The sequence below is a fragment of the Poecilia mexicana genome, unplaced genomic scaffold, assembly GCF_051168715.1.
Source record: "Poecilia mexicana isolate PSO_F unplaced genomic scaffold, ASM5116871v1 scaffold_2, whole genome shotgun sequence".
In the NCBI taxonomy this organism is placed as follows: Eukaryota; Metazoa; Chordata; class Actinopteri; order Cyprinodontiformes; family Poeciliidae; genus Poecilia; species Poecilia mexicana.
Window position 1 is genome coordinate 7756933 of NW_028263371.1, and position 23996 is coordinate 7780928.

Here is a 23996-nt window from a genome sequence, read left to right on the forward strand (position 1 = left end):
CTCGTCCGTGAGAGACGAGCCTTAAGTCAATACCGCAGAGCAAATATCCAAGGATGGTGGGCGTGTTGTAAAATGTCCAAGCACCTGTTCAAAGGGCGCCGCACAGAGCAGCATAATGGTCTGCTGTGTTTACGTGAACATGTCACAATACACAAGGACAACTGGGCTGATTTAACAGCCCAAGGATTCAGAAATTCAAAAAGGCAAATGAAAGGGAAGTAGATTTCAAAAGTTCGACGAACGTTTGTCAGTTGCGACAACAGTCATAAGTCTCTACCTGCGAAACCACAATTTAGTTTGGAGAACAATGTTACGTCCTAATGATTCCATGCCAGCCTGGTGAAAACCAGCAAATTGTTCTACGCTTCGCTTTGTACAGAGGATCTGGACTATTAGCTGTTGAGAAACGACTCCTTCCATATCCAATGGGTAACATTTGACCGTGATGCGCCAGTACGACACTGTGAAGCTTTCTGGAAGTTGCTTGCACCGTAAACATCCATCCTCCACTACGAAGAGGGATGTGCTGAGCTGAACCAGATTGCTGTTAAAGTTAATTCAATATTTGGAACATGGAAAGAACGGCTTCGTTCACTTCATGCTAAAACTGCAGGCAGACTACCATTCTAAAGCAGCGCAGGAAATCAACATTATCGTTCTGATAGAAAATCTACTGAAGAAATCCTCTTCAATTAGCCGCGCCATTGCCTTCTTGCGCAATTCCACTTGATTCAAATCTCCGGTAAGCTTCATAGCGTCAAACTGGCGGATTACAAACGTCACAGGCAAACGTTAGCGATTGTGTAAAACTTAAAAGTTCAACAGAGTAGACGCCTCCAGTGAGTATTTCTCATTTCTCAACAGCTGAGGGTCCAGACCCTCTGAATGAAGCAAAGCCTAGAAAATGGGTCTGGTTTTTATCAGACTACACTTCATCAGCATTGAAGAGATATTACATTGGAGCTGAAATGCGTAGGAAGGCAGTAGCCTGGCTAATGCCACGCCAGAGGCTAAAGAAAACAACATTCATTGTGTTTGCTCATACTTCCAATAAGAAAGTTAATTAATTATGAGAAAACACAAGCAGACTTGAGCAGTCAGAGCTTCGACAGCGAGGTTGAGCGAGGGCGTGCCGCCTCGGCTGGTGGTTGCACTGTGGCTTCAGCGAACCACTGACTGCTGTGATTCTGCTGCCAGTGTCTCAACATCAACACATGCAGTTGCACACAGGCGCTAGTGATGCAGTCGCTGCTGGGACTGATTGAGACATGTCTTGATTAGGGCAGAGTAACTGAACAGAGGGAGAAAATGAGAAGCAGTTACTCAAGTATTAGCGGGCGGGGCGAAAGGTTTTATTTTCCGACAACTTAAAAGTCGCATTCGCCTGCAGTTTGGAGGTTAAACTGGTAAGTAAAGCAGGAAAGCACTAAAAAACATTTTGTTGCTATTTTAGTTTAGGTCAACTAGATTTCACAGCCTGTATTTCAGATTTCATAAATGCTCTGAATAACCTTCAGCCAGCCACGACAGGGCAATTAAATAAATACTTTCACCCTAATGTTTACACCTGGAGGCTAGTAGTTGGCTCAGCGGAGGAATTTGAAGCACACAGACACGGGCAGGGCACACAAATCCCACCAAGTAAAACATCTGTGGCAGCAGGAGCATTCCAGCCCATTTCCTTAATAATTAATCACAGCTCCGGCGTGAGCTTCCATGTTTCCCCGCCACAATAAAATTCACGTGGGACCGACATGACGACAAACGGCTTTTAATGAGCAGGCATCACATTAGAAGTGTTTTTTTATCACAGCTTTTTGAACTACATGGCGCGATGCATCCGAGGCCTTTAAGCCCGACGGCTTTGGTTGTAAAGCTAAAACTAGCCGTGGGGGTCTGAGCCAGCAAACAACCACTTAGCTAATGTTGTTCTGATCTCCCAATAATAAGGAATTTGGGTCCAATTTATTGGTGCAACCCTAACATTTGTCTTTGTCTGATTATGTAACCGCTATAAAATACATTGGATGGACTTGTCCGTGTTTCCTGCTTTGTACTTACTGGGCTTTGTAGTATCTGTGTGACGCGTTTCTTCTGCTCCAGAACGTTAAAGTCCTGCCGGAGGTCCGGCGACATGTTCCTGGCTCTGATGTACTCTGGGTCGTTGACGTTGACCCGGTCAAAGTAGCGCTCCTTGGTACCCCCGCTGGGCGGCGGAGGAGTGGTCACCACCGCCTGATGGCCGTCCGCGCTCATGTCTGCTTCGCCTTCGCCGCTTCGTCTATGGCTGCCGCTTTGACCCCTTTACCTAAAAGCCAAAGGGAGGGACATTTAAGAACATGCTTTTGTTTATCTCAAAGATGACAAGCTGTCGGTTCTGTTGGAGCAAAGGAGCCGAGGTGAGAAGAGCAGAACTGCAGCAATGTTGGATTGCAAATCCTGCTGTCGGCACGGTTCAGAGATTAGTTTGCTGGGAGTAAAATGCAAGGGAGAAAATGTGCCAGAGTGTATTTTCCTAAGTTCATTTATTTGCTTCTTTATTTCTAGTGCAAAGACTTGATAGCGGCAGGCAAATGAGAGTGATCAACAAACATTTTTCAGACCCTTGACTTTTCCACATTTTGTCAAGATAAAATCTGAAAATTCTGTGGATTTTTGAGGAGCTTTTCTGTGATTTTTCCAAATTGCTGACAGTACACAGAATTCACAAATTTACAGATTACACAAATGTAGTCGCCTGTACCTTTACTTAGAATGAGCTTTCCCTGTAACTGCAGCTGCACGACTTTTTGGGGTTTTTCTCGTGTTTGCAGCAGGTTTTTCTCAACACGCTCCTCTATAAAGTACAGATTTGGGGAATGCAAGACTGGTACTTCTACAGGTTCTTCCATCTGTCACCCTGTTGTTGCCAAATTAAAGACTTTGTTACTATTTTTAGTGACTTTTCAGACAAAAGAAAAAAAAAAACCAAAAAAAAAAACCAGTATTGGCCAAAATCAGAATTGACACGTCAGGATTTTCAAATATCAGTGGTTGGCCAGAAAACAGCAATTGGCGAAACCCAACTTTTCAGCTACTTTGTGTTGATCTGTAACATGGAATCAAAACAAAACACTAATGTTTCAGGTACGAATGAAGGTATTACATTTCTAGAAATCATAAAGCAACACTTTGTTTCCCAAATTGACCAAACATTTACAACCAACTATAATTCCAGATGCTTCATAATGTTTTTAAATAAAACCTTCAGTGTATTTTTGCCTATTTTCTAGTATAAATATCTTATTACACTTACAATAGGACAAAACTAACTTACAAGGAACTTTTCGGCAAGATGTAGAAACTTGTTTCAAGTCAATAATTCTAGTGTTGGTTCCACTGGCGGATTATTTCACTTGTAACAAGACATTTTTCCCATGTTATTCATGAAATACTTACAAGTGAAATACTTATAGCACGGGAAATATGCACAGTTATAAGTGAATTAATCTGCCAGTGGAACTAGTACTTTTTCATCGATATTAAGAAATTATCTACTTAAAACAAGCTCCTACACCTTCCTGGAAAGGTGTAGGTTAGTTTTGTCTTATGTCAAGTGTGTTAAGATATTTGCCCTAGAAACCAGACCAAAAATACTTTTTCAGATTTTGTAGTTTTGCAGTGCTACAGCCCAGCCCTGCCCAGATTAATGGAAAACTCCAGGCATAGGAGAATCAGATTTAACAGCAAACAAGATAATGACTCATCTGTCATTGGCAGATGAGACAAACAGCATCGCTGTGCGCTCGTCAGACAGGAAGGGGACGGGCCCTTTTATCGGCCCTCAGAGAGGTACGTTTCATTGTGTTGATGCTGCGTCCCGACAGCGGAGGTTTTGTTCCGCGCACACACACACACACGTCACCAGTACGTGCAGGTCATTCAGAGGGGAGAACGTGCAGGCCTTGACCAGTTTGGGAGCTGGTTTACTCCCACTGTTCATTCTCAGGTCAGCTGGCATGACAACAAGTACTTTGCAGGATGCACGAGTTGCTGCAAGTTAGTTAAAAAAGGAGAAAGGCTTTGTAGCTTTGCCAAAAGGAAAATAACAAAGAGAATAGAAAATCTAAAAAAAAAAAAAAAAAAAGGATCGTCCAGGAGTCGATGGCTTCTGTTAGTAATCAGGTAGTGAATTAGGAAGAGGTGGAGCTAAGAAGAACGCTGCCAGATGATTTGTAGAAGAAGGAAAGCAGGAAAGAATTAAAGAAGCAGATCCCACTGATTCTCTCCTTAGAAACCTGACGTGGTCGCAGTTTCGTCCTCGCTCTTCCACAAGTGACTCTTTCACTGGTCGACAGCCTCACTGCTGTCACCTCAGTAGGTGGGAGGAAGGTAAAAGGGGGGAGTTATTCGGTTTGACAGATGCCACTAAGCTGCTCATTCTGGTCAAATGCCACTTACAGAGACGGTCGGGATTAGCCAAGCAACACGTAGCTCAGCTAGTGGAGCAGAGGCTTCGCTCTCAGACAAAATAAACCCTCCCACGTGGAGAGACGTCGACTCTCCCAGGCTATGTTTTTACAAGACTTTATTTGCAGAACCGATAAGACTCTGTGATAATATTCAACACATTTATGACCAAATATTTTAACATGACGACTTTAAATCTTCTTTTTTTTTGCTGCCATATTGTCCCATTTAAAGAAATCAGGCAAGAATAAAACTGAAGTTTTATGTGTGTGAAGGAAAACTGATGATTATCCAAATAACTCAAACCCCCAATGACACATAGTGGTGGCAGCATCATGCTGTGGGGATGCCTTTCTTCAATAGGGACAGGAAAGCTGCAAAAAGACTAAATGAAACTGGGGTGGATGTTCACCTTCCAGTAGGATGACGGTTTTATTTATTATTCTTGGTTGTTGTGTTATTTTGGATCATTAAAACATTCCAGTTCCAGTGTTAATTACTAAATTAAAGTTTGGTGGTCTTTAAGAGGATGAACTTGCGTTGTTATGCCATTATCTATATAATATTTGAAAATGATCTTAAAACATTATTGTTTATCGCAATAATTTCTGGAACAATTTATCGTCCAGCAAAATATGTTATTGTGACAAATGAATTTTCTAGTATCGTTTGCAGGCACTCTCTGGTCTGACAAAGCTTTAATTATTTTGCAAAGAAGAATGGTCAAAAGTTCAGATATGTGTGGGAAACCTTTGTGGAATATCTCAACCAAAACAACAGATCATAATAGAGCATGAAAATGCCTCAACAGAGAACTGACTCAGAGTTTGAAGGTCAACACATCTTACTGTACTTTTCTTTTGGAGAAAATGTAAAACTTCAAAGTTATTCACAAACTTCGCATGTCTGTCAAAATGTGGAAGCTTCAACAGGTGACAAAACTTTTGTTTAGCAAAAAAGAAACCCAGCTAAAACCTTCTAGGTGGACTTGGTACAAACTGACGTAACACAAATAGAAAAATATCTACTGTCCTCTCACTCATGAACGTAAGAATCTGTACACACATGGGGTCTTGAGAAACTTCTTGTTCAACACCCATGACTACCTAAGTGGTTTTTACTTCTAAACATAAACTAGAAAAATAGTATGTACTTTTTAACCTTCTTCTCCTACTGACTTATACCACAGAAATGAATAAAAGACCTCACAAGAAATCCCTCTGTAATCGAAGGCAGCTGGGGAGAATCGGGTTATGTAACCCGATGCAGAATTCATCGTCCTTCCAGCAGCGCTCTGCTTACAGAGGACTCACATGAACAGAAGATAATACAGTAAAAACAAAAAAAACTGAACCAAAGCAACAAAAAATACAAACTGAAGTGGGTGATTTAAGAGAGTATATCTGGGATATTTTTGATCTGCTGGTGTTATCTTAAGATAAATCAAAGCCAAAAGTGAGCAAAAAAAAGAAAAAAAAATCTTTCTAAAAAAGGTAAAAGTAAAATGTACTCCGAATACTTTGTAAAACGTCTGACAGGAAAAGCCCAGGCTTTACATTTGCTGCATGAGTGGGATTCTTGCATGGCTGAATGCAACAGTTGGAGCCTCACCAAAATAAAGTAACATCCCTGACTCACACTCAACTCCCAGCAAAACACACACACCCACCCACCCGCACACACACACACACACACACACACACACACCCACCCACCCGCACACACATGTTTACGTAGCTATCTTTGTGGGGACTTTCCATTGACTTCCATTCTTTTCTACAGCCTAAACTGTACCCTTATCCTAACCTTAACCATCACATACCTAACCCTAACCAAAACTCAATTCACACCTTAGTCCTAAATCTGACCCCTGACCCAAAAATAGGGTTTCCCCTTGTCGGGACCAGACTTTGGTCCCCACAAGGAGCAGTGGTCCCCACAAGGTGTTACAAACAAATGCACATGCATGCACACACACACGTACGTATAAACTCCATCTCCCAATATGCAGGTCAATAGATAATTGTATTTCCAAATCCAGGAAATATTGAATGTTTCTGAGTTGAGGTGGAAAGTTCTTTGCTGCATTTTGGTTTTGTTTGTGTTTCCCACACCACCGCAGGTGTTTGGTTCATTTGCACAAAGCACACAAAGGCTGTTCTCTCTCGATCAAAATAAACTCGGTAACCTACTGGGAGCTACAGACACAACGGCCCGTTGACACTGGCGGACATCGCTGGACGGGAATCGATCTGAACTTCGCAGATGTGCAGCTGATAGATGAGGCAGGCCGTGTTTACTGAAGGGCGTTAGAGAGCGACTGGAGCCCCAGGCAAGGTTACCCCCACCTCTCACCGCGTGACCCTAAGGAACCCTTTCTGCTGAACACGCCATGAGAGCGATACAAACAAAACAAGACCTCCTCGTCTTCCACGTTTACTCCGAACCACAGATGGATTCAAATAAAAAACAGCATGACTGTAATTTCTGTCGTTGGGTGAAAATTCAAGGTTTTTCATTACCAGTTTAAACAAAAAACAAGTGTTAATATAAGACAGCTAAGAGTGCTTTTCCTTCACAATTGAGTGATTCATTAAATTATCTTTTAAGTAATTTAATAATCAATTATCTAAAAACCAATTTCCAGTATAAATGTCAGATTTAATCTAGCACCTGACCTTCTATCGTGTGAATGTGGAAAAAGCTTTTTTGTTTTATTTAAAGGATGTGTTTTTACTCCATACGGTTCGTATTGGCAGCAGAGAGGCATTCTAGTAAAACTATTTACTGACATTTTGTCAAAATCCAGTGTTTGGCATCAAGAAAAATATTAAGCAGCCACCTACAGCCGGATCCTGCAGTGACTTGATCTTTTAGACAATATTTCCACTAAAATGCATTGATGGACCAAACAGATGTAGGGAAAAAATGGAGAGCCAATGTAACTTTATGCCTTCCTAGCCATAAAGGTTGATCTGTTTCCATTCACAGAGGTTACGTAAACTCTGAGGTGACATTAAAACCAGACGACAATAGAGATTACATCACAAAGCAGACACCTTGATGCTGTTGTTGGTCATAACCAGTTACTTCCAAACAACCTCCAAAGCTGCACATTAGGGTTAATAACTAAAGCTAATCTCTGTTTTCTTGTCAATGTCTATGATGCTATTTTGTGCCTTCACTGCTACTTTAAAAGAAAATCAACTTTTACTTTGTGCAAATTGCCCAACCTGCCTCATGTTTCCTCTTCTCCTTATTGGATAAATATGGCTGAACTGTTAGTCTGACATTTGGAACCAATGTTTGCATGTCTCTCCACAGATGTGCAACATTAGATCAAGAAACATTAATGTCATTTGCACCAATCGCTGAACAATTACGCAACACATGCTTCATTTCTTCTGGGAATGCGTTTATGCTGGGATGGAAACAGGGAAAGAAAAACAGAGTTCTTCAAGATGTGACTGTCCTGCACACTCAGTAAAAACAAAAAACATGGGGCACTTTGTAGGAAGTATTGCAAAAGATTCACAATATATGTAAAATACACAACTAAGGCAAAATATGTTGTTAAAATAAAGTAGAACAGGGAAAACGGTGCCTGTTGCTCCTCTTGATCAGGGACTCATCAACTGTCATCATCAGGCTTTGCCTCAAGGGGGCAACGTTCTGTGTTACAGGGGCAGCCTGCACATATCTGGACGACAGTCGCCCCATGCAGACAGAGTCTTCCAGTCTGGTGCATCAGTCACTACTTCAGTGCAAATAAACATTCATTCATTCATTCAGAGGGACCTTCACCGACGGCCAGAAATTATTAACGTTTCACTTTGACTAATGCGTTTTGCTTCCATATATCCGTTTATTCAACTCTCTGATAAGTACGTTCTACTTTCCTGAACTCCGGCCAGAGTTTTCTCCCCTATGTGGAGCATAGAGAGCTGCCCTTCCTCCACATGTGGCTGTGCACTACCAATCAGCTGGATGAAAGATGGCAGGGATTTTTTTCCCTTTTCCCCGCGGTTGCAACAAAGGCATATTTCTTCAAATTGAGATATTTGCAGTCAGCCAGTCACAAACATGGGTGCTTATGATGTCCAACTCGGCTTCACTACACGCGTTATACATTATTACATTAGAAGCACATTCAATTAAACAACAGAGCCATATCTTGCCGATTCAATTTGCACCGTTGTAACCAGAGCTGCACTATGTCAGAAAACCTCACCATGGCGATATCAGGTTCGACTTATGGCCGTTTTCTTCTGTCCTCTCTTTCTAAGCTGTTCTTCACCGTCTGTGTGACCTTTAGCATATTTGGCCTTGTCATTTGTGAGTGGTGTGAGACTCTGACCTACTGTCTAAATATTACATCAGCATTAAAAATACAACTTAGCAACTCTTAGAAAACTATTAGCCAACAACTTCCAACACATTTTGGTGCCACAGAAACTATACATCGTACAGTAATAAATATGTCTAATTATTGATGAGGCAGCAGTTTTAACTGTTGCTATTCTCTTTTGCTAAAACACAAGTAGATGTTATATTTGACTCTAAATACCAGATTCACAGTTGTCTCACTCTCACTGCACGATATAGAGGCTTGTTTCAAGTAAATAATTCCTCAATACTGATGAAAAAGTTCTTGTTCAATAGGCAGAGAGATTCATTTATAACCTCCGAAAAATATCTTGTTATAAGTGTAACAATCTGCCAATAGATCAAGAACTCTTGTAAGTTGGTATACTTGGAATAAAATGAAACTAAGATATTTGCAGTAGAAACCAGACCAAAACAAACTTGGTAAGATTTTCTGGTTTTGTAGTGCGACATCAATCAAACCTGCAAGATGAACGGCTTCACCAACAGAGACAGTGATTCTGACTTTACCAAAACCTTTGGTTGTTTTAGAGCACTTCACTCTTTTTAAACAAATTAAATCATTTTTTCATGTTTTTTTTTTATCTCACCAGGGTGGTGCAGATGAACTAAACAAAAGCAGAAAAGTTACACCCAGTTTGATGCATGGCTGCTTCCAATTTTCCGTCGTCATTTCAGCAGACAGAAATAGTCCTGCCCTCAATCTCTATCTACCTCACACGCCTGTTGTGTGTCTCTCAACCATTGCGCTGTACTGACAGGACAGGAACCAGAAGATACGATCTGCTGATTTGGACCCACACACCAGCTATTTACATTCATCGCAAGATAACCTCCTCATCTGGAAAGTTACAGCTGTACGGTACCATCTGCTGCACCGCTGGGTCACTTTTTACTTTTTAAATCAACATCTGTGCCGTTTGTGACTGTGCTGTAAGAAATGCACAAACAACTAGAACCCATGATGACATTTCAGGTAGCTGCAAACGCCACTGAGAAAGGCATCAACCAACACCCTCCGTCTCTCTGTCACCGACACACACAAACACACACACACAAACCTCATATCTTCAAAGCCGGCCTGCCTGCGTCTCCCTATAAATAGACGAAGCCACCCTTTGGGTTCTGTCACCAGCCGACAGCAACAATGCTGGAAATAAATCTTTACTTTGCTAGTTAAATCAACACAGAAGGCAGGACTGACGTGAACCGAAGCCGATTGAAAGTCAAGGGTGAATTAAGGTTGATCTCCCTGCCTAAACATGCCTGCATGACAGATCCAAGCGGGGAAACCGTGAGGAAAGCGAGCGCGCCAAATACTCGAGCTTGCGCGATGCGGCGGCGTCAACGTAACGTGACGAAAGTTTGTTTTCCTCTGGTGCAATGAAACGTTTGGTTAGGGTTGCAGAGCTGCATCTGGTTCTCGTATGAATGTTTCATTTAAGCTGCGTTCCATCTATTTTTGTTTTTTTGCTTTCAAATGATGACCAGCTCCATCTTCCTTCCAGACAACCTCCAGAGCTTCACATGAGAGATAATAATCAGGGCTAATCTCCACTGGCGCTCACACTCACTGCACTGTGACTGCTAAGCGCGTTTATGGAGCAGGAGTGTTTCTCTATGAGAGCGTGATGGCAACATGGAATTCCCCCCAAAACTACAACCAGAGGTCGGTTCAAGTCCCCAGCCGGGCAGCTGGCAGACGGAGAGACGGACTTTCTGCAAAACGCAACGGGCATGGAGGAGTGCTGAATGTGTGATCACAGCACAAAAGGAAGTACAAAGGTTAAATCAAGTGCACTGACACAAAAAGAGCGATGTTTAAACTTGTAACCCGGAGCCCGACCAACCTTACGTTTCTCTCTTCTGTCAGTGAACGGGAGAAAGCGGGCAGCAGAAACTCATGTCTCCGTTTTCACTCTGCTGCTGCTGCTGATCCCGCGTCTGTACTCCAGATTCCAACGGAGCAGCCGGGACAGACATACGCAAGAAGAAGTGGATGATAAAGAGAGCGAAAGCCGTGTAGTTGATCAGAAAAAATATTAAAAAATCAAAACTAGTCGTCCAGATTTTTCCCGTACAGATGCTCTCCGGTGGAGCCGCCGTTTCCTCCGGACTCCTGCAGCCTGTGCTCTCCAAACGGCTCCGCTGCTCATCGGAGAGAGGAGTATAAACAGCTGTGAGTGTGTGTTTATGTGTGAGAGAGAGAGGAGGTCTTTGTGTGTGTGTGTGTGTGTGTGTGTGTGGGGGGGTGTGTGTGTGTGTGTTTTGTGTGTGGAAAAGAAGCTAAAGGGAACCACGTGATGCGGGCTTAATCCTCCACCCACTGGCCTAGAGGTACACACACACACACACACACGCACACGCACACGCACACACAGAGCTCTAACACACACATATACAGACCAATCAGAGCTCAAGCTCACACACTAATCACCCCTCCTCCTCTGCTGCCTGCTCTCCCTCTCTCTCTCTACTACACTGGTCTTTTTCAACACTGTTTTTTCCCCTCTTGATCTATTCCTGCTCTGATTCGTCTCCCACATTCCACAATCGCTGCTGTCCGTCTCCATCTCCACATCCCTCTCTCACACCCCCGCTTGGCCCCTCCGCCCCCCTCTGGGCAACTGTACTAAAGGTCAGTGTTTACGAGCCACACAACCTGCTGCAGCAGAAGCAACTGGATGCCTTTTACTGCTGCGTCTGCTACTCCAAAGCAGGTTTATCTGACTCGCCGATGAACACACATTCAGAGCCGCTTGGCTGTTCTAAACGAGATGGCACACGTTCACAGCCAAAGGTCAAAAACTTTGTGAACATCAGCTGGAAGGTCAGACATCAAATGCCTGTTAATTTTTGTTAATGTCACAAAATGCCACTTACAAATCTACACTTATCAGCTGAACACCTGAAGTTAGGTTTAGTTTATATTTTCGCATGGGAAAGCATATAGAGGGCCAAAGCAAACGTTATTAAAAATAAACATAGATGTTCAAAAAAACAAAAAAAAAGGTAATCAGATGTTTTTAAGTTGATTTTAAGTTGGATCAGCCTGAAACGGGCCTCAAAGTTAGCAGGTGTTTGGTATCACAACGGAAGAATAAGAGGTTTAAACAAGTTATCAGAAGCAGTTGCTAATCATCTGTAAACTATTTAACACTAACCAGGATATTGTACATGCAGCATAACTCAGATGGAGTTTCAGAAATGCAGGGAAATCAGGGCTGATTTATTGGCGCGGCCCTAAAGAAAAACAATCTGGTGCCGTCTCTGATTTTCTTAAGTAAAAACAACACAACCAAGTGCAGCAGAAAACTATGGAAGGCTGTGATACAGACTTTGATTGTTCAGTAGCAGTCTGATGGCTATCTTGTGTATCCACTGCATTATGCCTCAATGCACACCGCAGTCAACGTAAATATATGTCAACACTGACTACAGCTAATGGTAGCTCAAAGCCGAGGTGGGAAGCCAAGGTTCTCCACTTGCACTTTGTTCAGCGGAGCACAAAACTCTCAGTTCACATTTCTGGCCAAAAAGCCTTATGACATGTTAATTTATGACATAGAAGCTGCATTTCTGTCTGTGGTTTCTTCATTATGCAAGAGACCACAAGGCATTCAGCAGATAATCAGAGAGCTAAACGACGAGAGAGCAAAGCTGCTCTTTGTTAACCTTTTGAGCTTTCAACCTCAGCAATCTGAGCTAAAGTGAAGAAATACATTCCTTAGGAAATACAACTGGCAACTTGACTTTTGCTTGCTAACTGTGCTAATTGCTAACATAGGATATTAGGGACAGGTAAAAATATCCTTTCTGTAACAATTTTTGTCTTAAGTTTGCAAGATCCCGTTCTACGTAGGCCGTTCTCCCACTCTTACACACACAGTGTGACATCGCCTCTGCTGTTAATATAAAAAAATCACTGACTGCCAACATTTATAAATAAATATTTAAAATGATGCTCTAAAATTGGTATCAGTAGGTCAAACCTGCACATAAGGGTGACAAGAAATATTATCTACCATTCCAATGTTGGTGAAATACAACGAAGCTCCAAATGTGACATAAATATGTGCAAAATAATTAGAAAAATTCCAACTAGCGCCTAGATTGAGGTGACAAGATATGATATTATAGACAAACTACAAACTTTTTCATAAAAATCAGATGAAGAACTTTTAGAAGTAGCTGAACTCCTCAGGTGTGGAATCGTGCAGCACAGATCGCCGCCGGCGGTGAAGAAGCTCGATGCTCAGCATGCTGGTGGGACAAACACGGCGTCTGCATTTCCTCTTGTAATAACCGACTGTAATCCAGTTCACAAGTCACATACGTGCGAGGAGCCAAACAATCAAAACCTGTCAGCAATCTGTCAGCCAAGGCCTGAATTACTGTGCTGCTGTTTGCTTGAAACAGACTCACTGACTCATTCACCTCAACAGCTCTCTGATTTGAATGTCTATCTCTGACACACACTATTTCACATTTGTGCAAAACTGCGCCAAGAAAAGTTCGGCTGTAAGTTTATGAGCCATCGGGGGCCATGTTTAGATGAATTTACATTTAGCAACTTTTACAGCTATTTTAGATTACGAAGCCAAAGACGACTTGAGAAAAGTATAAAATGGAGACATTTAGTTTGTTTTTTTTTTCTCATTGAGGATGATGACTCTCACTGTAGGACATCGACATGTGACAGGAGGAAGATGGAATCGGACTGCAAGAGGACCTCTCCTCACACTGTGCCTCAGTCGTTCACAGGACATAAAATGGGAGGGAAGAACTTTTATTTTTGTATTCCACACGGTCAGGTTGATTTGAACAACTTTTTATCCTTGAAAATTGAGAATTGCCTTTGATATTTACGGGATTCAGTCTGAAAGTTTATCTAAAACCTTAAAGTATGAAAAAAAAGCAAAAGAATAGAGAAAAAATTTGTATTGAGGCAAATACTTTTCCACACCATCTGGAAATTTGTGGGAGTTTCACCTTTTTATCTTTTGAAAGGATGTGTCTATAACTGTGTTTGAGGTTTATAGTGAACCGTACTACACATGAACTCAAGTTGATAAAAAAAAACTTCAGATAGTTGCCAAAGAAACCAAAAGACTCAAATATCATCAAGCAATTTTTGGACTTAAGTGCAATTTGACGCATTAAAAACAACACAAAGCAGCACTGAAGACAGCAGATGAACAAAAATCCTGCTGAAGCCGTTAGAAAAGCATGACCCATATTCTTTGGCTCACGTTCAAAAAAGACTCACGTTGTGTGATTTATCAACTGCTCCCCTGACTAAACTGATACTTAAGCTCCAACTTTCTTCGAAACCATCATTGCTTTGACAGAATAAACCATCCAACTTATGCAAACATCTGAGTGGGTGTCGGGTTTCATGCCAAAAGCTTTTTAGCTAGCATGCCTTCGGTAATAAGTAGCCGCAATCCATTCTGACCGCATCACCTGATAACGTAAAATGATAAAGGTTATGTTTTTTTTGCATTCGCTCCTGCAAGATAAACTGTATGAACACATCAGGAGACGTCACGGCAATAAGCCCCACCGGGTGATTCACGCCGAGCCTGAAAACCTGCCAACACACAACCTAACATTGTTTTGTGACATCTCTGTTATCAGTTCAAACCTGCCTCAGAGTGCACCGTTTACCATACCTCATGCTAAGTGGTGAGAATGTGTCAATGTTCATGCAAGAAGTAAATCACAAGAAGAAGAAGAAACAGAACAGAGATAGGAAAGCAGCGTTTCTGGAGGGGAGGTCTGCCTCTGACTCAGTTCAGATGAATGAACTCTGGTTTTGTTTTACTCAGTTTTGGGGAGGAAAACTTGTGACAATAACAGAATTTTGTCCTGGTTTGGTTTTATATGCTTTAAGCTGGATTTTGGTTCATTACTTAATGGTATCCTAGGATAATCAGCGTGATGTCAGAGGTCTGCGTTTCTGAGTTTCTACACAGCTTGGAAATCTGGAATATTATTTCAGTGCATGAAAAAGGAAAATTACAGCATGCAATTTTTCTTCCTTTCTTTCTGTTCAACTGGTCACAAGCTCATTCTAGCTGGTTAATTAGGTTTAAACACCAAAGTCAGGGATTCCCTCAGTGTGTTGTAAGCCTGGCGGGCAACAAGACTTTACTCGCCATCCCACCAGGCTGAGCTTTGTTCGTTTATTTTAAATAGAGTTTTTTATACACCAACAGCAGTGACAGTAGAAACCAATTAAGCTACTTTTGTAGTTGATCCTGTATCTGGCAATTGGGCTCACACGCCATTATTTCCAAGTTATGATGACTGCTATGAACATTTGTAAAAAATTTTTAACAAAAAACATGGTGGTCGGCCCTACCACCGGGCTTAGCACTTTTCTGAGTGAAGCCCTAAATGTGGGCAAGAGGAAAAACGTATTTTATTGTCATTAATTTACATGTAAATACAATTACACTGTATCATAAGCCTGGTGGGCCACCAGACTTTACTTGTGCCCCCACCAGACTAAGCATTGCTTATTTCTATTCCCAAGTCTTTTTTAAGATGTTCACATTTTTAAAGACTTTATAGTTGGTGTTCAGATATTAATCTTCCAATCTTTCAATAGCACATAATTATTAAGAGATATTTTCAAATTTCCGGTCAACTTTAAACATTTTTTAATTCAAAAACACAACGGACCGCTGGACGAATGACTGCCCCAGCACCCCATCACCAGGCTTAGCAAGTTTTCTGGGGGAAACCTTTAATTATTACAGATATTCTTGCGTTCTGGCATAAACTGGATGGTATGGGATCACTGGTTGTTAAGAAGCAGAAAGTTCTTTTCTCACTACTCCACCACCAGGATCTACTTCACACCTGTTCCTAGAGCATTTCTCCCATTGGACTCTCAGGTGTAAAGGAGCAGTTGCTTTGACTTATGTTTGTCTGGACAGGTGATTTCATCCGTCACTGGTTTTCTAGCCATGGTGGATGGGCCTTGCCAGTTAGCTAGCAACTTACTTGGTCCAGGAGACAGAAATACTAAAACCTGCTGGGCTTTTCAGTTTGTCTCTCATCTATAGTGTGTAGGAGACGAGATGGATGGGCTGCCACTTAGAGAGGTGCTGCTTTGTGTGAAAAGACAATAAACTGGCTTCTTTTGCAGTTCAGTCAAGTCAGAGTTCTTCCCTTTTCCACACCACACCTCCCAGTGTAACATTGGTTTTCTCCTAAAGAAGACTATTTTTATAAAGACATCACACACTACGCACTGGGTACAGCTAAGTCCAAACTGTAACTTGACCCGACCCCACCTTGCTCCCATAGCTAAACTAAGACGTCAGCCACGCGTTTGCAATGAAGGACCTGGAGAGGTAATAAAACCGACACATTTACACGCCAACGTATCATCAACATGTCTTAATTCCCAATATTTGGGACCTGCTAAAAACGTAAAGGAAGCAGATTTCTTTGACTGGCGTCACATGCATGTGGAGAAATCAGCAGGGCGACCGCTGGAGGGGCTACAATATCAATAAACAAGAACTATGAACCGAAGGAAGACCACATGATTGCTTCACTTCTCCATCCAACTGTGACCTCTTCACAGCAAGGAACAATATTCTGCTCAGAGGAACCGCTTACGCAGCTGCTCTACGAAATTAAATTACAAGAAAATCGCAAAGGAGGTAACTTTATTTGTACCCTGCAGCTTGACAGGAAGTGAAGCAGATAAAGTTTTTGTTTTTAAAATTAGATTCATAATTTTAAAGTCGAGTCATTTCTGTAGCATATTTTAGTAACAAGGCAGTTCAAAAGGCTTTACATGATAAAACTAACAAAATGAGCAATGGTAACAAATATAACCAAGGCTATATACTTTGAATGAAGTGATGCCATTTATGCCCTAATTTAAACAAGTTGTGACTGCTCACGATGGAAAATTAAGAAACAAATCTAAATGACGTCTTTATATACATATTTGATTTTGTTTTCCTACTTAATGAAAATTCTTGGATCATCTCAAACTACAGAAATGTTATTTTATTTTTACTTTGAAAACTTGAGCCTTTATTTTCTTCACAAAACGAGTTCAGCGTCGATGCGGCCCGCTGCAAATCCAGCAGGGCCAACGTGAAGACGTCGCCCCTGCGCTCACGTCCTCCTGCCTGAAAACAGCCAGCTCGTCTCTGAACATAGAGTAATTACAGCCCAGCAGGGACCAAAACAACTGTTTTTACTTCAGCTCGACTCGTGTGACATAACGCAGACATGGTCAGACTAATCTCAGCCGCAGCCGGGTTTGTTTGCTGCACGCTCTACCATTACTGCTCAACTATTATCAAGTCAAATGATTAATGAGGCCTTTGCACACCACAGCACTTTCAAAATAATACGATCCAACTGTTGGGAGTCATTCGCTCCTCGAGCTCTGCGATAAGCTGCGGACAAAAACAGAAAAGCGCGCAGCGGAGAGAGAAGGGCCGACGGCTCTTTACTGCCAAAGTACCGACAGGAGACAGTGTTACATCAAATGCCAGGCGGTAACACGAGAGCAGCGAGGGGGCATGTGCAGTGACGCCAGAGATTTAGGAATCTATAAACACTTCGGTTCACTTTGAGGCTTCTTGGCTACGTCCAAAAACAAAAAAACTAAATTGCCTCGGCAGACCCCACAGTGAGAAATGCGACAGTTGTGGTATTTTTTATAAAAGATTACAATTTGCTTTGTGAAGGGTCGAGAGACAAAGCAAGCTTGTTTTGACTCATTTTACTTCGGATTCTCTTTTCCCACATAACAGAGAGGCCAAGCTGGCCCCTCTGCAAAATAAAGCTACATGTTGGGCCCCAGCATTGCTTGTTGCTGGTGTTCACCTCAAATGCAACGTCACGAGGGAAAAACTGGAACAAATTGATGAGGAGCACTGTAATTTGTCATCTGCAACCTTTGCACTTTGTTTTATTATTTTTGCTTACAAATTCAAAATTGACCTGCAATAAATGCTAACCTTTGTGTCTTTACCAAAGAATCAACAACAGCAGTCATCTTTTTTTTGTTGAGTGCTGACAGTTTTAATCTACAGGGATAAATTAAAGTAACATTTCTCCAGGTATAGAGACGGAAACCTTCAAGGCCGACACACTCCACCATTAATCCGGCTCTTAGCAGCCCATCTAACTTTCCGTTTGTTCGGGAGGGATCCTAAGTAGTCACTAATCCACATCTGAGTGGCAAAGAGGTATTTAGAGAGCAGCTAATGTTTAACGCACCGGGATAGGTTCAGGTCCACGTTCGCCGACCTGGCAGAGGAACAATGCGATCGCTGTTCGAGTAAACGCAGCGAGGATGAGGAGAACAGCGACACAAGGACCGCCAGTGTGATTACGAAGGTCCGTCTGTGCTGTAAGGTTCAGGTGCTAATAATAAACTTCTAAAGAATAAGAGGCGGTGGGTGAGTAAGGAAGCAATGCGTCTCCGGGTGTATTTTTAACGGAGATTGCATCCTCCTTTAAGTAAGACTGAATAGGGCCTGGAAGTGACAGTGGGAAGTTTCCACCCAGTACCCTACCTTGGTCAAATGAGATCTCGGGAAAAAAGAAAGCTCAGAAGAATGTTTCCCATTATTATTTTCTTCTTCTTCTTCTGCAAATTGCATTTAAATGCAAAAGTCGTGAACTTTCTCAAAAGGTAAGAAAAGCAAAAAAAACAAACAATTTATCCCAATTAAGTTTCAAATAGACAAGATCAAGATGTATAAATAAATCCATTGGTTTAAGAGATAATTTTAAACACAAACGTAGAGCTGTTTGTTTTCCTTGAGGGCGAGTAGTAATTCTGCCCAGAGGGCATCAGGGCAAACTGAGCATGGTCTCGCCTACTAATGATGTCTTCAGGTCCCTCCCAGCTCATTCAAATGGACAGCCATTACTCCTGAGCACTGGCTCTGACCATGCTGCGCAGACGACTTTTACCCTCAACTGACCAATTGAACCAGCAAATACAAAGAAAATCTCGACTCAAAAATCATGAAATGACATTAAACAGGGTTTAAAACTGAAATATTGACAACTATGTCAACACACAGAATGACGATTTTTGCTTAGTTGCAGAATGGATAAATCAGTTGCAGCACATCCATGCTTGAAAGCTTGAAACTGAAAGTAAACCTGACAACATGACCTACTTTCTGATTCATTTGGCTAAAAACCATCTGACTAATTAAAAGAACTCCTTAAAAAAAATAACGGAATAAAATGAGATGGTGTCGTAAAGGAAAAAAAGTAACACACCAGTTGCAGACGGAGCAGAAAACTGTCAAGAACAAACACATTTATTTAGGGTGAAATACCACTAAGGACAATGTAAAGATGTGATTTGATGTTCCACTAAACCCTTTTCACCTCCTTACACATGTTTTTTTTTTTTGTTTGTTTGTTTTTTACAGCGTTACGACAGTTTAAGTGTTGTAAAATATAAAACATTGGTGACGTTCAGGTACACATAAATAATACTGCATCTACCACAAGAATTATTTCCCAACTTTCAGACTTCATCCTTGTAAGTGACGGCAAAGTGCAGCAGCCTTGCTTCAGCAAGCTGACCAGCAGTGCACAGCATCAAATAGGGAGGTGGCGTTTATTGTGCTACTTTGTATTTCATATGCTCTACATCGTGGTTGTATATTTTACATGATCTGAAATATTGCAAAAGCCACATTTTTCCCCACTGCTGGACGACAGCATTACACTTTTCTTACAAAGCAACCAATGGAGGACGTTGAGTTTCACAAGTCTGACGCATTTCCCTCCAGCACTTTCCCTGATATCTTATTAAAATGATCTGAAGTATTTATGATGGCTGATAATACTCTGCCTATAGTAGTGGAAAAGTTGTTTTTCCAGCTGGTGTTCTTTCAGTGCTTTCTCACATGTTTATCTGCACTCACGATCACACTTGGAAGCTCAAAGCCTGATCCAAATAGTCCGCTGCACCTGCAAACGGCCGTCTTCACACCAGCGACAGCCAATCAGACGACAGCTTTCACACTCCTTTTCCTAAACGCCAGGGAAACGCAGAGCAAATATTTGGAACAGAGCCGTTTGTTGCCACGAACCCAGGTTGTCATGCATTTCCTTTCATATTTTATTATTTCCTTTAATCTGATTTCTACGACAATCAAACAAATGGCTAAACGGACATCAAAGCTGAGCTCAATCAGGACAAGAAGCAGTGATCAGAAGCACGTAAGGTGTCGGGTTGCAGTTATTTGCATGATTACAAAAGACGGTAGAGGAAATGTAACATGGAAGCCGCTAGAATGAAGGCGAGCTTAGAAACAAAAACGACGCTTTGAAGCTTCACACCCCACAATTCCTCTGGATCAAAGCTGTGTGACGCATTTCGCGTGAAATATTCCACAACCGGACCTCAATGAACACCTGAGGCCGTCTGACCACGTGTGCTTAAGCACGGTAACCCAGGCAACCAAACCTTCAGCGTTGGCTTGGTTTCTTGTCTACCAATTCGCCTGAAAGGTCCTGGACAATAACATGTTGCGGCTTGTATTCCTACCAAATGGTAAAAGGTAAAGGTATGAATTTTAGCCATTTTTTCCCCCTTTCTTAGGCAGCCAAGAAAGTTAGCAGGATAGATAAACACACTGATTTCTGCTTTGTCTCTAATTAGAGGTACACACAACTAAACTCAGCATTTCTTCTGCTGTGCAAACCTCAAAGCACATTTCACGATTTTATGAACTCATAAGTCCAGTATATTTTTTATCCCTCAAACAGCAGAGAGTTAAAATTAATATCACGTCTTTATTTGGGTTATCTCATCTAATTTGGAAAGGGGAAAAGAAATTTCATAGAAAAATCACACGGCGAAACCAGGGGTTAATGAAACAGAAAAACAACAAGACAAACCGATGAGACAAAAAAAAAAAACTTCTTGTAAAAACTATTAATCATAACAATAAAAAGAGATAACTGAATGTACACAATTACTTAAAATGATATAAAGATAAACTAAAATGCAAGAAAAACACAGATATACCCTAAACTAAGAGGAAATAAGTAGTCTTTATTAATAAAATAAAGTCAGCAGGAAACCAGGAATGAGTACTGCCTTTTGGTTCGAGATGAAGTAAATTAGATGATGCCACTTATTTTTGCTTTAATTGTTTGTGTCAACAGCACAACATTAACAAAAAAAATAATAATTTATTGAGTTTCATATGCAGGAACAATCTGTACTGACCCATGGTTCGTCACCAACGCTTTACAGGATCCAACTATTTTGTCATGGCAATGAAACCTGTTTATTCTTTTAGGTCATTTTGAGGGCGACGTTTCAGCAGTTAGCGACTACTTTAACATAATCACAAACAAATAAGTCCAGATGAGACAAGAATAAGGCTTCAAGCACACAAACACGCACAAGCCCAAACACACAGCCGGGTGCTCAGGATAATCACCCTGTAATTACAGCTGGAAATGACAGAGTGGCAGACACAGTTGAAAAAGTCCCTGTTTGCTTCAACCACGCAAACACAAACAGTTCCTGCCCGGGTAGCTCAGCTGCTAACTGCCGCCGTATGTCCTCAGAGCTGGACGCCCGGCGACCCGGAACCGCTCCGCGACTCGAATCAAAGCCTCCCCGAAGGATCTTGTGCGCGGACTCCTCGAGGCATCACAGCTCAGCGCGGCGTGCTCCACTTTAGAAAGACTCTTGCGGTGGCCGCATCAAATTACAAGCTTTTGTTCTGCGGTTTTTGTTTGCAATAAAAGCATAAACTCCTCCGATGCACAACCGAGTATTTTGCTCCAGGACGGAGAGCTGCATCTCATCTTAGCGAAACTCAAATGGCTTTCCTGGTGGTCTAAAAGTAAACTCAATTGTGTCTGTGGGTTTTTTTTTTTTTTTTGAAAAACTTCCAACTTAAAAAAAAATAAAATAAAAAATAAACTTGATCCCAGACACGACGGCGAAAATGTTTGTTTGACCGGAAGACAAACTGCTCTAAACAAGGGTGCGCGAGTAAAGCTTCAATTTGAAATTCCTCTGTTTGTCATTTCATTCATACATAATCAACCTTTCACGTCAATTGGAGCCGTGTAATCAAGACTGATTCATTGCAAACCAAAACCACGCTTTTGCAATTAAAACCCATCCGTGTAACCTATTTTGGATTTAGCAGAGTATCAGGAGGGATGTTGTTTCTGAAAAAAAAAACTCTAAAAAAAAATGTATTCCTAACTGCTACTGCACTGCAAACACCTGGCCAGCAAGAATGTCTTGGTGCTGAAGAAAGTTCAGTCCATCGCAGCTGAGAATCTGTCTTCAAAAATTGGCAGAACCTCTTCATCTAATCTGACTGAGCTTGAGATGGTTTGCAAACAGTAAAGGTGAACAAATGAAGTGTCTCGATGTGTAAAGCTGGTTGAGACGCATCTCAATCGACTTGCAGCTGGAACTGCAGTACAGTGGACCTGGACCTATTCACAGTTCATTATTCCTTATTAGCATTATTTTTCAGTGAAACGCTGCTCTGCACTACTCACGGAAAAAAGTTTACTGATCCATTGCCATTACAATACTTAATAAAAATGGTCTCAAAACAATATTATCGTTTATCGCAATAACTTCTGGAACAATTTATCATCTAGCAAAATTTGTTATGGTGACAGGCCTACCAGGGTCCACTGTAACGGGAGGTACTGAAAAGTATTCAAGTATTCTGATCCATTTCATTTTGTTATTGTTGTTCACAAAGCACTATTATGTGAAACTAATAAGTCAGAAGCTCATAATCAAACTGCAATAAGCAGCTATTATCCATCGTTTCATGACTGCTCTGGGGCGGTGATGCTGAATGAGTCTTTAGATAAAGAAATCTGTTTCCAGGCAAAGTCGCTGTCACACGACATCACTAACGGGCAAAGAGGTCAAGCCCTGGCAGGAGCCGATACCAGAGCCAACTGGGTTTGACGGAACAAATAGACGATGAAAGGAGCAAAGAACGAGTTTGTTCCAAGCACTTAAAGTGTCACCCAAGTAAATGTTTGATCGTTCCTCTGTTCTGTAGAGGACCACATCGCAGAGGCGCAATTTATATACGGTTTATGGTGCTTATCTGGTGGTTCCTGCAAACAGATGTCTTACTGATTTCTCACACACACGCACACACACACACCTTTTATGGACTCTGTATTTAACACTCTCCCAACGCTCACCAGCTGTTCTCACAATTGATCAGTTTTTGCAATTGGTTTCTTCACAATTAAATAAACTATTATCACCATGTCATGATTTTATACAAGAGAACAAAAACTCTAACAATACTTTTTTGTCATTTAGTTGAAAACTTACACTGATCGCAGTTAAATGATAAACCGCATAATTAACCCTTCCAGACCAAACTGATCGGCGACGACGCAGACAAAGTTGCAGTACCGTAATTCCGCCACACTTTGCGCCATCTGAAAATATCCAACAGTTTCGGAAAGGGGAGACGTTGCATTTTCCAGCCAATATCAGGTTATTATGACAATTTCTCTCCCGCTGTAGCAGGGAGTGAAATTAATCTGAGGGCTCTCTTTTATTAGATGGTAAATTACAAAAACAACTCGCTATATATTGAAAGTTCCAGTTGTTATGGATAAATTTACTCACAGGACACTTAAAGAACTTTGTACAATTAAAATGAGCAAAAAATGTCCAGGAGGAGATTTGAACTCAAAGGGTTAAAAGTAGTAGATGAAGACCAGAGACAGCGACGAAGGTTTACTACTGAAAATTCAAACTGTTTGTCGTCGATGGCCTTTGATTTGATCATTTTGCCTCCAAATTAGAGGAAATAGCCAAACTTTTATGGCATTCCCAACTTTTTCACTAGCTGTCAGTTTGCTCAACTCCACCAATTTTTCAAAAATGGTTCTTTGCTCCTGTCGTAGTCCAAAGAAAACTCATCCAGTCAACAAACCCTGTAAGCAGGCAGCACTGTGAGGAGCATGCTCTTTGATTTCTCCAGTGCATTTAGAAAAGTTCAGCATGATTTGATTTGTCAGAAACTCCAGGAGACACAGGTGGAAGCCTCAACAATCACCTGGATCTAGTCTGACAAACAGACCAGGGTTTGAGTGACCAAAGGCCTGTGTAGTCAGAA

The 23996-nt window shown here is 41.5% G+C and overlaps 1 protein-coding gene across 5 annotated transcripts in view; it reads right to left on the reverse strand.

Moving 5' to 3' along the window:
- add3a (adducin 3 (gamma) a) overlaps positions 1–23996 on the reverse strand; it is a 96241-nt gene that overhangs the window by 38455 nt on the left and 33790 nt on the right. For 2 of the 5 annotated variants that reach the window (XM_014999572.2, XM_014999570.2), the window contains exons 1-2: positions 10686–10821; positions 2062–2308 (exon numbers count right to left, since the gene is read on the reverse strand). In XM_014999572.2, the coding sequence (XP_014855058.1) occupies positions 2062–2256 (195 nt within the window). In that variant the 5' untranslated portion in view covers positions 2257–2308; positions 10686–10821. Of the gene's footprint in view, positions 1–2061; positions 2309–10685; positions 10822–23996 lie in introns of those variants that run through there. The other 3 variants (XM_088009881.1, XM_088009877.1, XM_088009872.1) reach the window with 2 other exon arrangements.